The sequence below is a fragment of the Battus philenor genome, unplaced genomic scaffold, assembly GCF_028537555.1.
Source record: "Battus philenor isolate CCGP_79_NKW_IND1 unplaced genomic scaffold, ilBatPhil1.0.hap1 SCAF_8, whole genome shotgun sequence".
In the NCBI taxonomy this organism is placed as follows: domain Eukaryota; kingdom Metazoa; phylum Arthropoda; class Insecta; order Lepidoptera; family Papilionidae; genus Battus; species Battus philenor.
Window position 1 is genome coordinate 7,276,224 of NW_027181748.1, and position 15,071 is coordinate 7,291,294.

General features: G+C 33.6%; 2 protein-coding genes across 4 annotated transcripts in view; both read left to right on the forward strand.

Moving 5' to 3' along the window:
• LOC137931877 (homeobox protein 5-like) overlaps positions 1-6,096 on the forward strand; it is a 72,313-nt gene extending 66,217 nt beyond the window's left edge. The window contains exons 6-9 of one of the 3 annotated variants that reach the window (XM_068775390.1): positions 1-106; positions 1,026-1,400; positions 2,562-2,829; positions 3,440-6,096. In XM_068775390.1, the coding sequence (XP_068631491.1) occupies positions 1-106; positions 1,026-1,400; positions 2,562-2,829; positions 3,440-3,671 (981 nt within the window). In that variant the 3' untranslated portion in view covers positions 3,672-6,096. Of the gene's footprint in view, positions 107-1,025; positions 1,401-1,953; positions 2,047-2,561; positions 2,830-3,439 lie in introns of those variants that run through there. The other 2 variants (XM_068775391.1, XM_068775392.1) reach the window with 2 other exon arrangements.
• A 2,216-nt stretch (positions 6,097-8,312) lies between these two features.
• LOC137931826 (uncharacterized) lies at positions 8,313-9,374 on the forward strand. The gene has a single exon (XM_068775337.1). The coding sequence runs from the start codon at positions 8,313-8,315 to the stop codon at positions 9,372-9,374; it is 1,062 nt and encodes a 353-aa protein (XP_068631438.1).
• The last annotated feature ends 5,697 nt before the right edge of the window (positions 9,375-15,071 follow it).

Sequence of the window (15,071 nt, forward strand, 5' to 3'; positions counted from 1 at the left end):
GGCATGGTGCAGTGCGTGTCAAGCAGCGAGCAAGACATGGCAGAGTCCAGGGAACGCGCTTGGCCCACGCCCCGAAACGATGTCACCTCCGACAACGACACGCCTAGTAATTGATTTTTTATTGTTATTTAAGTATAAAAATGTTTCAAATCTGTAGCAGATTTGTTTCATAGATATTAATAGCAACGAATTTTGAATAACGTGTAGCACAATACAGAAATTAGCATTTAAGTTAATTCAATATTCTTAATTGTACTTGCTAGAAAACATATAAATAGTTTCTTAATATTAAACAAAAAAGTACAATACGCAGTCCTATCACACAAGGCAATTCCTTCCAGACAACAATAGTATGGAAACAGTAAAATTTTAAACATATATTAAATAGCATGTATACTACATGTTTTAATTACTGTCTATAAAACTTTTGACACATTAAATCTTATTCAATGCATAACTTTAATTACTTGTTTGTGATTTCACTAAAATACAAAGGTTTATTTACTTAACAAAATGTAAGCAACATTCAAGTGACAAACTTCAATTTAAAGGGTATAAAAACATTGAATTGTGTGATTCAATTATAATTTAGTTACAAAATTCGTATATAAGTATTATAATACGTAAGATATGGCTATATATGAAAGACAGATTCCATCTCTAAGTTCATATTTAGGTATTATCATATAAGTACATATATAGTCATGGTTAATAAATTCGCGAAATGTTTATATAGTTGCCACCTTCAATTAACCGCTATACTGTTGTATGTGTTATTTGAATTTGTTACATAATATCATTCGTTGATTTATATAAAGTTTTGATGTTTATGGAAATTCAGTTTGTTAATAATATATCATGTTCACATATGGTCAGGCATCAAAACCTTGTAATTATAACTCCACAGGACGCCGCCGCTGTTTAGATGAAACTGATTTCCATAGACCACACACTTCTTAGACACCTGCCACTATAATTGTTTGCGAATTTTTCGTAAAATTAATATTGTTTTCTCGACTTTTCAGGTATGATCTCAAACGTCCCAATAATGAGACAGAATCGGGCGCTCAACCCAGTTGAGACATCAGAGTTGCATTACAATCAAAACATGAACGCCGCAACACTGAGCAATCAGCACGTGATGCCCGTAGTGTCCAATTACTATGACCGAGCACAGAGCTACAAACGGAAGAACGAATTCGGGGACGGCTCGTCTTACAGAACAGATAAAATAATGAGGACCAACTACAGCATGGTCCACGGCATGCCCAAAGACGAATACGACAGTTTAGGAATGAGCTCTCCAGAAAAATCTCAACGGCATTTCGCTACATCGGGGACCAGTTCGGGTTCCCCGATGCAGAAGGTTTTCGATAGGCATAATTTAGGTTCCGGCGATGGTGAGTATTGTTCTACATAGCTTAAAGATCTTTCACTTAATGCTTTGGATACTTTACCGCCTAATTCGATGAGATTTTAACGCGCTATTAGCTTTTTGTACCGACTGTCCCAAACACGATATTCTATTATAAATGTTAAGACTCATTATCAATTACTGAAATTAGTAAAAAATGTATTGTCTATATGAAAACAATATTTGCGTTTACTTATTTATGTGTTGTTTTTATTTACTTCTTAAAAAATTTCTTTTTGAACATTGTACTTTTCTATTGAACTTTTTCATGTTACAAAAAGCTTTTTAATATCGATTCTTCCGTTACAGAAAATGTCAGTTAAAAATTAAATCTAACTCTCGTAAACTAATATCCGGAACCATCTCACGCTTTAGTCACATCTAACAAAATTCAAAATTCTTTATTACAATGTTGTGTCTTGTATTGGTTTTGGATTGATTGTTACCGAAGCGGTCACACAAAATTGTATCGAGATGTAAATAGAGCAGTGTGAAAGAACGAACTCGCTCAAACTGATGTGTATTGTGCTATATTTCAGCTTCTACATAATGCGATATTATTGATCATTGGTTTTCTTTTGGTTGGGTTAATACAAGATACAGCTGTTAATAAATGGTGTACTGGAAACTAATCAGAGTTTAGCGATGCAGCGTGCAAACGCTACGGCTACGGCTTTCTGTCGCTTTCCATTGCACCACACTCGAAGTAACAAAATTGGCTCACAAATTGGGATCCCATTACTAACGCATCATTGTAAAGCCATCATCATTTCATCTGTTCATCATTGTAAGTAAAGCACATTTTCATTTTAATGTAAAACCCTTCAAGGGGAAGGAAAAAATACAACCGATTTATCTTTAAATGTAAACAGTGTCCTCATTCGATGTATTTTTTCCGAGCCTCGTTCACTGAGGGAGTAAACTCTTACCTTCATTTCGTCCGCTACGGATTTTGTACATTTCTACTTTACGTTTCTGTATCAGCGTGACAATTCGCAATATAACTGTATACTTCTAAGCTTCTATATAGTCCCGTACATAGCGCCATGTACAATCGCTTCCCTTTGGTGTCGGAAACGCGGTGATGGCATGTTACTAATTAGTATCGAGTACAATAAAAAAACAATAAATAATTGTGATGTGGTAGATTCGAAGAGCGGGGACGAGTCTGACGGAAGGGGGGGTGAGGTACCTATTGAGAAAACTCGCAAATTTGAGGTTGGGGACCTTGTTTGGGGTCCAGTGAAAGGGTACACCTCTTGGCCGGGGAAGTTGGAAGCTCGCTGCGAAGACGGCAAATGGAGCGTTCGCTGGTTTGGTGCAGACAAGACGACGGGCTGCGTGGAAGATTCTCGACTCCTAACCCTCAGCGAGGGTCTGGAAGCTCACCACGCCGCACGCACCAAACACAGGAAGTGAGTGAGAAGATAACGAAGCGAAGCGCGACTATGAATGATTACCATTGCGCTAGTCGTGCGTGCACGCAGCCACGAAGGGAATCGCAATCCCTTTATTTGCCATATCTATCTAGCTAATGTTTTAAGGGCCATAGGAAACGCTGAAGGCTTGTTCATATCAAATGGTATTATTCCAAAAACATGTTAGGGGCAAAAATTATTTTTAGTAATTTTTTTTTTAATTTTTAGTATTTAGATTTTCTCATACATGTATATCCCTTTAGATCCATCGAAATATTTTGGATTATGATTTTCATAGTAAACTATCATAGAATAAACCCTTAGACAAAAATTTTTAGTTTATTAATTTACATTCGTTTTTATTTAATGTACATTGTTTATAATCGCCCATCTCTTCCTTAAACGGTAATCATTACGTTAGATATATTGTTAGGTGGGATCAGTAATCGCCACTGGTTATTAAGTTGTTAACATCCGACTGATAAACAGATGAACAGTGTAATATTAACCCAACCGAAAGATTACCGTCAATTGTATTAGTTACCGTTGATGTAAGAGTTGATGGATGGCGTAAAGGTTGTTTATAGCGTTCTGTGTTGTTATGCAGGAGTCGAAAATTGAATGCGTTGCTCGAAAATGCAATCCAAGAGGCGATGGCCGAGCTGGACAAGAAGTGTGATAAGACTAGAGAAAGAAGAACTGATGAAGATTCAGACGTCGGCACAACCATTACAGAAACACCTAAGAGAAGCAAAAAACACGAGAAACTTAGAAACAAGGATAGGCATAGAAAAGCTACCGCCAAAGCGGATTGTACAAAGTTGCGTAGTTTGCGATAACATTTTAATGAACAAGATTATAATTTTCAAGTGTCAGTTGCAGGGATATTATATAAATATTTATAATTCCTCTAAAATAATAAATTTAAAGGTTATTTCGGTATGTGTCCTTAAAGACTGGGTGCAAATGTAACAGAATGTCTTACAGAATGTTTTTATTTATAGAATTCTGTGAATGACAATTAAATAGTTTTCAAATGTAGTTTCCATATAAACTGTTGCGATGCGTTTATCATGTAAAATGATCTATAAATCCGGTGCGTATCGTGTAAATAATTATAACGCACTCACTAAGCATTCCTTATTTATTGGAACTTGCGCTAAATATTTTGATGTTAATATAAATGAATTCTTTAAGAAAGTACGGAATTAAATGAATAATTTACATTTTACAATCTTCCTAATAGTGTCAATGACATGTTATTGATACAGTGTAATAAATGTAGTGTTTATGGGTAGCCTCAGTGATTTTGAATCACTGTTGTTTTGCTATAATTTATAGGATTAAATTAAATTGATTGTAAAAGAGTTCTATTTATCGGGACATGTTTGAAGGGCGCCATTGAAATCGTTAAATTGTGTGGCGATTTTATTGTTTTAGTAGATATTAAAAAAATAATGTGCGTAATGCATCAGATTCTTAATTATGAATAATATGTTTTTAATATTAATAACAAAGGAGGAATTAATTTATTTGCTAAATGATGAAATTTTAAGAATTTTTATGGCGTCCTCTTTTTCGCACATTTCATCGATGTTGTACAATTTTTAATGAACTGTAAATTAATAAGAAGAAAAATCGCTATATATCGTGTACATTTTGTTTTGTTAGAAAGTAAAAAAAAATATGATTTCTAGTCAAAATATTGATGCATATTAAAGTGTAGATACGTGTACGGACGATGTAATTGACAATAACACTGGCCTGGCGACCTGTCATCATTAATACTATCTAAAAGTACAGTATTTGTACATTTATATTTATTACTTTTGACGTTAATTCTTTGCGATTGTAATTTCGTTAATAATTATTATATAATGCAATAGTTAAAATATTAGGTTGCTATGAATTTAAGGTAAGTTTTGAGTTGAGTATAAGGTTTTGGAGAGTTTAATACTGCTGTCAGTATGCTATTAAGTATGTTTTTTTCTGTTTTCATAGAATGTACCTTTTCAATGGCCTATTTTGTAAACCGTAGTCTTGGCTATCCCACGCGGTATAAGATCCGTATATTCAATTCCTTCATTATCACGTGGCCTTACACTCAAATCTGTTTTTGTGCGGTGTATAAAAATTTTAATGAAATGGAACATAACTGACGTAGTTGTTAATAATAAAATAGTAAGTTTAATCGTCCTTTCAGGTTTTGAATTTTTGATACTAGCCAATTAATATATGTGTATTTAATTCTATAAAAGCACAATAAATTGGTGAACATAATTACAAAAGGTTTTGCAAGGTACCTGCCAAGCCTCTGTCTTGATTCTGTTTACAAAAGGTTTTATTTTCAACGTGAGACTTTTATGTCGTCCTTGCCTAATTTTTTTTATTGTGTTGCGAAAACTAGTTTTTATAGAAACACCAGATTTTTTTTGAGATTTGTCTTTGCACTTAATCCGGTTTGAGTATATTCGCCACGTACTAACAAATAAAACATAAATTAACACAGTGAGACATAGTTAGTTCTTTGGTTGATAGTAGTAAAGCCGCGAAAATATGGTTTCATTAATGTTTTGACAAGGCCAGAGAAATTGTTTTTGAACAAAAATACTTATTGTGATAAATGTTAAAACGAATCGCGGAAGACGTTCGAGATTTATTTACTTTAAAGCCTTACGCTGATATTATTCGTGCATCACATTTCAGTACCTTTTGTCCTTTTATGTTTAAAAGTAAGATTTTCACTATAAGTGTCGCTTAAATGATAAGTTTCGGTTTATGGTACAAGGGAGATTACTTTAAAACATTTCTAAAATGATTTATAACCACAATACGCAGATAATATCTAGATAAAAAAAATTCTAAAAATTTTAGGTAGAATGTTAACTATAGATCATGTCGTAAATACATTTTTTTAGGTAATTTGTTAACGGCAGTCATTGTTAGAGAATATTATCGACGTGTGAAATTAATTTATGTGATCTTTGAATATGTCCGGGAGTATTATATCATGGATTTATCATAGCTTACTGTTTTTATATTATCGTATTTTAACTTTAGGAATTCAACTTAATTCTCCTAAATAATTAATGTGACTCCAGATATCAACGTAATATTACATGTTAAATGGATATTGTTTATTAAAACGAATAGCACTTCCCTATGAGATGGTATTATGTACATAATCTAACTGTAGTTATGTATAGTATTTTATTTCATTGAAATTAATGTTTTATAGACTAATATACAACATAAGATTATTTATTTGTTTTGCTGTGTACATATTTTTTTCAATAAAATGTACCTGTTTTATTTATGTTTTATTGTTTTCAAAAACAAAATATTTTTCCGAATAGAAAAGGTAAACTAATCTCCATCATTAAAAACTATTCAATAAAAATATTGTTAAGAACAATATTATGTGTTTCATAAAAATACTTTCACAGTTTTGAATGTAATTTATCAGTAGGTGAGGTGCTCTTGTGGTGGTTCAAGCACCAATTTTATTTATTAAAAAACTGGTTTGCAGGCGTAGCTTTGTCATATAAATTATTTTTAGGATATAAACAAACTTATTGTAAGCGTGTGAAGGTGTGGTAAGTCAAGGAAGAAAGTGCTGTGAACGACGATGGAATATAAAAATAACAAAATACTAAACATTATTTTTAATTTATTATAATTTATACCTAAAATCTATCTATATCATAATAAAACTTAGAAAACAATATCAACCCCTATTATCAAATTGCAAAGAGTAGAAAATTATTGAAGTATTAATATGGTTTTTACAAAATTGTGGTTTATAGTAGAATGGTGAAAATTCAGAATTTTTAATGGAAATTGAGTAAAATAAAAAAAATGAAAAAATAAATAAAAATGCTGAGGCGTGTTACACTTATTATTTAAGTATTTGAAATATATTTTGCATCCGATTCTTAGACCTACTGAATATACAAACGAAATTTCATAAAAATCGATTAAGCCCCGTTTCAGACGATGAGAGGTTACATACTACTAACATGGTGACACGAGGACTTTATAAATATAGATAACTGTTGTTATCTGTCGAAGTCTTATAATAGTTATGATAAGAAAAGGTAAATTTAAAAACACAATTCAACTCTTTAAAATTTTGTAATTGGTCTGCAGGACCAAGAGTATTGATCTACTGAATGAGAATAGAGAATATTATTTATAATATTATATTATTTTAATAATATAATAATTTGTTACTTTATTCGTTGATGTAAGGTACTAACTGTTGCCGTTATGCAAGTAATTGATAATTTATATTAGGTTGTATTAAACGACATGGTGATGATATAAAGTTTGCTTGAAATTATGAAATGAATGTAGAAAGTTTAAACGGGACAAATAGAGATGGCGCTGAAGAACAACTTAACACATAGACAAAAACCCATATAGTATACGTATATATGTAATATACCTCCACACTTGTAGGTTCACAGTTGTGTAGGATTTTTGTGAATTTTATTTTACTAAATAATTTTTCGTTTTATTAATAGTTTCGAATAATTAAATAAAATTATAGGTCATGTTTAAAGTTTTCCGGACTTAAGTAATAAAGTGCTTTGTTTTATTCAAGAAATTAAATTTCTGGCAAATTTGAAAACTTAAAATTTGAAAACAAGACAACTGAATATGAGTTTTTGGACAATTTGAAAGAAATTTTATTGAATTTTCAGATTGTAAAACATTTCCAGAATTTTATGAAGCGCTTTAGTTTAAAAGTACCACTGGCAACCAAGCAGCCCATGTGGCTTTAACAAAGCAAAACATCTAGTATTAATCAAGCAGCTCGTGAGGCATTAACCAAGGTGCCTCAATCATTGGACATAGAGGGAGCCTTCGATAACGACGGGTGGCCTGCTATAAGGTGCAGACTGGCTGAGACTCGCTGCCCCGCGAATCTGCAGCGCCTTGTCGACTGCTACTTTAGCGATCGTAAGGTGTCCGTACGGTACGCGGGTGCAGAGTGGGCCAGAGAAACCACCTAGGGGTGCGTACAGGGATCCGTAGGCGGCCCAATGTTCTGGACCCTCCTCATCAACCCGCTCCTGGAGGAGGTGGCAAAGACCGGGACACACTGCCAGGCGTTCGCAGATGACATCGTGCTGGTCTTCTCGGGGCAGAAGGCCCAGGACATCTCGAGCCTGGCCAATGCGGTTCTCGCCCATGTTCATGAATGGGGAGTTAAAAACAAGCTGAGGTTTGCACCACACAAAACAAAGGTGATGGTGCTAACCAACAAGCTGAAGTATGCTTACCCATTACTGAACATGGGAGGTGAGCCGCTTGGCCGGACTGGGGAGGTCTGGATACTAGGCCTCACAGTTGACGATAGGCTCACGTTCAACACTCATGTGAAGAACGTGAGCAAGAAGGCCCAGGGCCTCTATCGTTAACTGTGCAGGGCTGCTAAAGTATCTTGGGGTCTAAACTCGGAGGTGATCAGAACGATGTATCTGGCGGTGCTCGAGCCAACAATACTGTATGCGGCGAGGGAATGGGCGTCGGCGGCTAGGAAGCTGCTGGTACGCAGGTCAGTTGGAGGCGGTCCAGAGAGGCTTCGCTCAGAAGATGTGAGGATCTACAGGACTGCGTCCTTGAACTCGGCCCTTATCCTTGCCGGGCTGCTTCCTCTGGACCTTCGGGTCCAAGAAGCAGCCCATTTATTTAAAATAAAACGGGGTTACTCTCGGCAAGTGGTCGGGGACCGGGACTTGGAGTTGCCGGTCAGCTACCTGAGACTTCCACACCCGTCTGGTCAGTTAAGTGTGGACTTCTCCTGCCTGGAGGAAGGTGAGGAGGCTGCCCGACTTGCCACCGCGTTATTTACACTGACGGCAGCCGCATTGAGTGTTGATAAAGTGAGTGCGGCGTTCTGCGTTATGCGAGACGTCGCACAGCTTTACAGTAAAAAGCTTAAGTTGGGCAGCTACTGCACGGTATACCAGGTAGAGTTGCTTGCTTTAGCGGAAGCAACAGGGTACGCGGCCAGCGGGTCAGCGCAGTCATGCGCGATACTGAGCGACTCGCGGTCCGCCCTCCAGACAGCCGCAAGATCGGACACCCTCCATCCTTTAGCGGTAAGAGTAAAAGAGAATGTTATGAAAGCAAGAGAGAATGGTAAGAGTGTTAGATTTTATTGGGTGGACCAACTGGCCAAGGACGCGGCCCTCAAGAATAAATGTAAACCTGTGTATGAGGGATGCCCCATCTCAATTGTCAAGCGACAGCTCAGACTGGAAACGCTTCACGAATGGAATAGGAGGTATGTGTCAGGAGCGAGGGCTTCAGTAGCGAGGATATTTTTCTCGAACGCTACGCAGGCCTACCGCGTGCTCCGCAAAGTCGAGGTGGACACGGTCTTGGTTCAGCTCTTCACGGGGCACGGGGGGTTTTCTGAGTACCTTTACAGGTTTAAGCTCAAGGAGGACCCCTCGTGCTTCTGTGAACCGGGCGTGGACCAGACCGCGATCCACCTGGTAGCAGAATGCCCTGCATTTGGAGGGCTCTGATACGAGACCGAATGCCGGATAGGCACAAGGATAGAGGAGGCCGAAAAAGAGAAAAGGGAGGCTTTCCTCGGTTACTGCAGGTTTGTGGTGAATAAAGTAGCAGAAAGAAATAAAACTTAAACATGTAAACACAAAAGGTTTAGTATAATGTAGAAAAAATTATAGTAGAAATGAATTAAAATGTAGCTTAAATAAATTGTGATGTAAAGCTGTGATAAAAATAACTTGAGGAAACATAATAAATAAAAAACAGTAAAACATTGTAAATAACAGACTGTTAAGCCGCAGTTATCGGGGATGGATAAGAGGAACTGAATAGAAAGGAATGAAAGATTGAATTATGAAATAAGAGAAAGTCGAAAAAAAGACAATGTGAAGCATGGAAGACGAGAAAGAAAATAAAAAATAAAGTGAAAAAATTTCGATTTTAGAAATTCAAATGGAACTTCCCCTAAAATCGCAAAAAAGACCGGAAAAGGTGCGATATCGGAAGTTCTCCCCACCACAAAGGTCAAATCTAAAACGACGGGTCAATAAAACCAAACTTTGACCCATCTCATAGCTTGTAAGGACTAGTGTACTAGAGTTAAGACCATTTTAAAATTTTACTAAGTGTAACTTGAGAAGCCTTTTTGCCATAAATTTAAGCTATTGAGCCTATTGCTGAACTAAATGCCATTTTATATTAGACTAAGAAAAATTTTAGATATAAATAATTCAAATTAGGTTATTAAACCTAAAATTTTAAAGTTTGGCGAGTAACCCAAACGAGAAATAAAAAAATTAAAATGATTCGTACCCCTACAAAATGGATTAAATTTATATGGCGATACTTTTGCTTGAAATAAAAAAAAACCAAGCTGCCCATGTGGCATTAACTATCAGACACCAAGAATTTAATTTCAATTAATAACGTTTAAATACTACTCTTTTCATAAAGTTATTACTAAAAAATATTGTGACTACTACCATTAGTAACAATATTTGAATGAACCAAAATATATAAAATGCATTCAAAATACTTTAATTAAAAAAATAAGTTCACAAATAATTAGCTTGAATATATAGCCCTAAATTATCAAATGAATTGCTATTGTGAATGATGCGAGGAATTTCAATGAGGCTTAGGTGCTAAAATATTTCGTACGTAAACTATTTTGGTAATATGAGAGTGTCTTGTCCACAAAAATCACTTAATAGTGGCAACGTAGAAAATAACTCGCCGGCAATATTTCCGGATTAAAAAATAATATCTCGGTTGTTTGCTGACGAAAGAGTAACAGTTGGGTCTTCGTAATACTCTTTATGCGCCGACTATTCAAAAGCTTTGCCGAGGGAGGTACTGAATAGTCTATCATCTATCAAATAAGGATTATGTTTTTGGATGTTTATGAATTTCTTTATCCAGGGCGCGCGTTCACAACATAATCTATAAACGTTATAAACAACATTATAATAGTTAGCAACAAATTTCCTAAGGATTAATAAATGTTTGTAATTAAATTTAAAATGTAATATTGCACTATTGTTTTCTTCGTACTATTATTTAATAATATATCTTCTAAAGTAAATTGAAAACATCATCAGTGTGCTATTTTCTCTTCCATTATTTTTCTATTTCGATTATTATTTCTTATTGATTAAACGTCCCGTAAGTAAGAATGTGTAACTCATTTTTTAATTAATATCTGATATACCCCATTTAAAAATAAATGGTTTCGAAAATAACATACAATGTAATGATAATATAGTAAGAGAAAGCGTTTTCATAATTCGGATTACTACATATCAAAATTAATTATTGTGTTTTCATCTGTCCTTGTAGACTTTGTACGGACATAATTAATTAGGGTGTCGCATTCCAAGAGAAAAATGTAATTAATCTAACACATATCAGAGTGATTAGGTAAAAGCTTTATGCTGACAAATGTTGCTTCACCCCTTTAAAGCCTTTACCCCTATAACCAATCACCTTGTACAGCCTGAGTAAGACTTAACTACGCAATTCGTATGTAATTGGATTTAAAAACTGTCTTTAACTATATTTCAAAGAATTTAATATTCAAATAACTTATTGACATTATGTACATATTCTTTATACATTTTTTTCATGTATATGCGTATTCCTGTAAACATTTCCACATTTCGCTTTTTAGTCCGTCCAACGTTACCAAAACACGGGAGCCATTTATTAGCCGGAATCCTTTGTGGTTTTATTTTGACCTCGTCGATCCCATACAAATGGACAATTGAAATAAGACGTATGAGATAACAGATCACTCAGACATTTTATTTCGTTTAACAACAGAGTAGTGCCCGGCTGAGTTAAAACGGCAATTTGTTTTGCGCAATATAAAAACCAATAAACCTAACATATTAGATGCAATTTATCAGTATTTTATTACGCTTAAATACTGGGTGCGATTATTAATATGAATTTGAGTTTATTTTTAACAATTAGAAGAATAGATTTTTCGCTGTTTCAAAATCACAACTTTGTTTGTCATAAGATTAAATTTCTTTCTTTTTTATCCTTAATATGTTGCCTATGAACAGTTGTAAATCAAGAAGGAAAAGACATTGCTGTTTTTTTAACTAGATTAAATTACCTTTTTTGTAAAATTCTTACCCGTATACTGCTAGCACGGGCAAAAACTCATATTTTTGTGATAATGTTAGGGTAACCGGAAAGTAAGGTCGTTTCTGTCGATATATTTTATAGAAAAACCGATTTTTACCATTCTGACATTGAAAATTTCTATACTACATGGCAAAATGGTTGTCGATAACGAATGTAAATATATCGTTGATTAGAAATAAAATTGTTAAAAATGTAGTCGTATGAATTTGACTTATAAAAGCGACAAAACTTTCCGGCCCCCCCAATATGAGTAAAAAGTTAGTGTGATAAGATTAATTAATTATGTTAATTTAATGAGACTTACACATTTGTTTTCGTACGATACAAATAATCTTATAAATGAGTGTTCGCCGAATACCTAATTACGTTTAGGAAAGTATAGTGTTTCGTTTGAAATACTTTAGTATTAAAAAAAAGAAAGTTGAGCAGTCTGGATTTACCTTAAATCAACAAGGTACTACATAAATGGTCAAGGTAAAATAATAGTTTCATTAATAAATTAGCAATTTAATTTTTTATGGTTTGTAATAGTAGATCATACTTTTAAATTATTGTAACACTTTCACGAAGTAAAGAATAATTGTCGTTTGGGTAAGATATATATAATAAATTTAAGCAACAACGAATTCTTGTCCTGTTAGTAATGAATTACATTAAACAGTACTAATAAGAGATATTTCGGTGGAGCAAAGACGAGGGCATATCCTTTATATAGATAATTGCTTTCCCAGTTTGTTTCATTAGGGCTGTGTCTCTGAGTTTGGCGTGAGCTTTTAGGAGCTGGCGTAGGGTAATTTAATTGTTGTCTGGTGTGCTATACAGTCAAAGCGTTTATGCTTTTAGGTAATTACCGATTCAATTAAGCGACGCTCGGTCTAAACTTTTACCTGTGAACACATAGGATGAACGAAACGTAATGAGTAACGTGTGATGAGGAAGTTGTTTAAAATGCTATACCATCTAGTTCAAGGACTCCCATAGTGAAACATCTCGGTTTTCCAGAGTTCTTCGTAAGAAAACTAATTTTGCGGGTCAACGAGATTTAAAAATTAAAAAAAAAATTAACGCATGTTCTCATCTCAAAATTTCAAGGTATATGCTGTTTTGTAATTACCAAACCTCCAAGTTTTTAAATTGGTAAATATTTGCTACGAATAGGAAAAAATTAAAGATTTTTAAAATAATTTGGCAATGGGAGTCAGACGAATCAGATAATTTTGGAAAAGGGATCGCTGGCGTAAAATAATTTGTTAATCTCATCTAATTAAACACTACATTTTATATTATGATTTTTTCTATTTACAAAGTACGAGTATTATGTAGGTTTTTAGTAGGAACCTACCGATAACGTTGCTACCACCGCATAGTCCATCATATTTTGGCGAGCGCTTTAAAACTCTCTTGTCTCAGATTGCATGTTTCATGTTGCTAATTTTAAAGAAAAAAAATTCATTTATTATCCAAAGTAATTTGTGACATGAAACTTCATTATTATAGAAATATCCAAACAAGTCGATGTCGTGTGTTATTTTTAACAAAGTATTGTTTTTAAAATTAACCTTCGAACAAGAGCTATGATTGTAATCAAACATTAGCTAGCCTAGAAAATAATGTGTCATTTTCCATGTTGCGTACTCGTATATATTGCGTAATTTTTTACGCATAGGGACTAGTTGTTTGCTATATAGGTATTCAATTACTACGCAGTCATCATTATTTAAATGCAGACAGACAGTATACATTCTTCATCATGGTTGTAACTAAACGCCGCGGTAGAAACTTTTGACCTTGACCTGTTTAATTCAACACCTCTTCCTTACAAGAACATACAAGGTATTGGTTCTATAGATGTTAAGTAGTGACGTAATATATTGTTATAAATTATATTATGTGACCTTTATACATTTTACAAAAATGTTTATGTTACTGATTTAATAATATTTGTCCAAATAAAACAATATTAATTAATATGTAGTAAATGCATAGTTATTTATTTTTATTCTTAATAATCTTTTATTTTTTTTTTGTAACCTTAAAATAAATTATTAAATGTCTCGTCTATAATATTAGTCTTCTCTATTTTGTTTGCATCACACATTATACTTAGAAGCACTGACATTGACAAGATGATACTTTGCTGCATTTTGTTAAATTGTCTTACTTTCCTGTTATCTACTTGTTCAATTACAAATATCTCCTACGCTATGAAAAGCTACGCCATTTATATCTAATGAAAAATATCTCAACATTCCGAACATGCGAGAAGATTCAAATGATAATATCTGCGCACAGTATAGGAATCACGTATTCGATTTGCGAAGTGAATAGAAAAGCTTTGTTACATTTTGTACTTGATACGTTTCGTAAAATAATGCAGCAGATGCTTGCAATATAAATAGTTACAAATAATATTTTAATATGAGGTTAACCCATTTGGTAACAATTAAGCTATCTTTATTTTAACTTAAAAAGATTTTTCAAATATCAACGGTATTACTGATTTTTATACGACGATTTGAGTATTATATATTAAAACAAAAAATATAATTAATGAAGAATGTCGTGATATGAATTAAAATTCAAGAACAAAAAGTAATGAATCCAACCCCAAAAGTAGTTCGATATTACACTAGCAAACGATACAGTTTAGCGATCGTAGATTTTTAAGAAAATAGGTAATTAAGTGAACAAACACTCAAAATATTGTTTTAATTTTTTTATTACAACCATTTTTTAAACAAAAAATATTTTGAAATGTATACAAATTTTTTGAGATTAAAGTAATTTAATACTTAATATTTAAGGACTTTTACTAAAAAAACATTTTTATTCAAGTAGGCATTTAAATGCGCTATTGAATCGTCAAGCAGTAAGCTACCACCGGCTTTAAATTGATCTGTAGAGAAGAGCCGGCAAGAAATTCAATAGTTGCTATTTTAAATGAAATTTAACCATTCATACGTAGATTATAATAACAATAACGTAAATGAGTCAACAAAGCTAGTTCCGCACATTTCGATTAACTAACTAATAATTTGCTTTACATTTTAGATTTA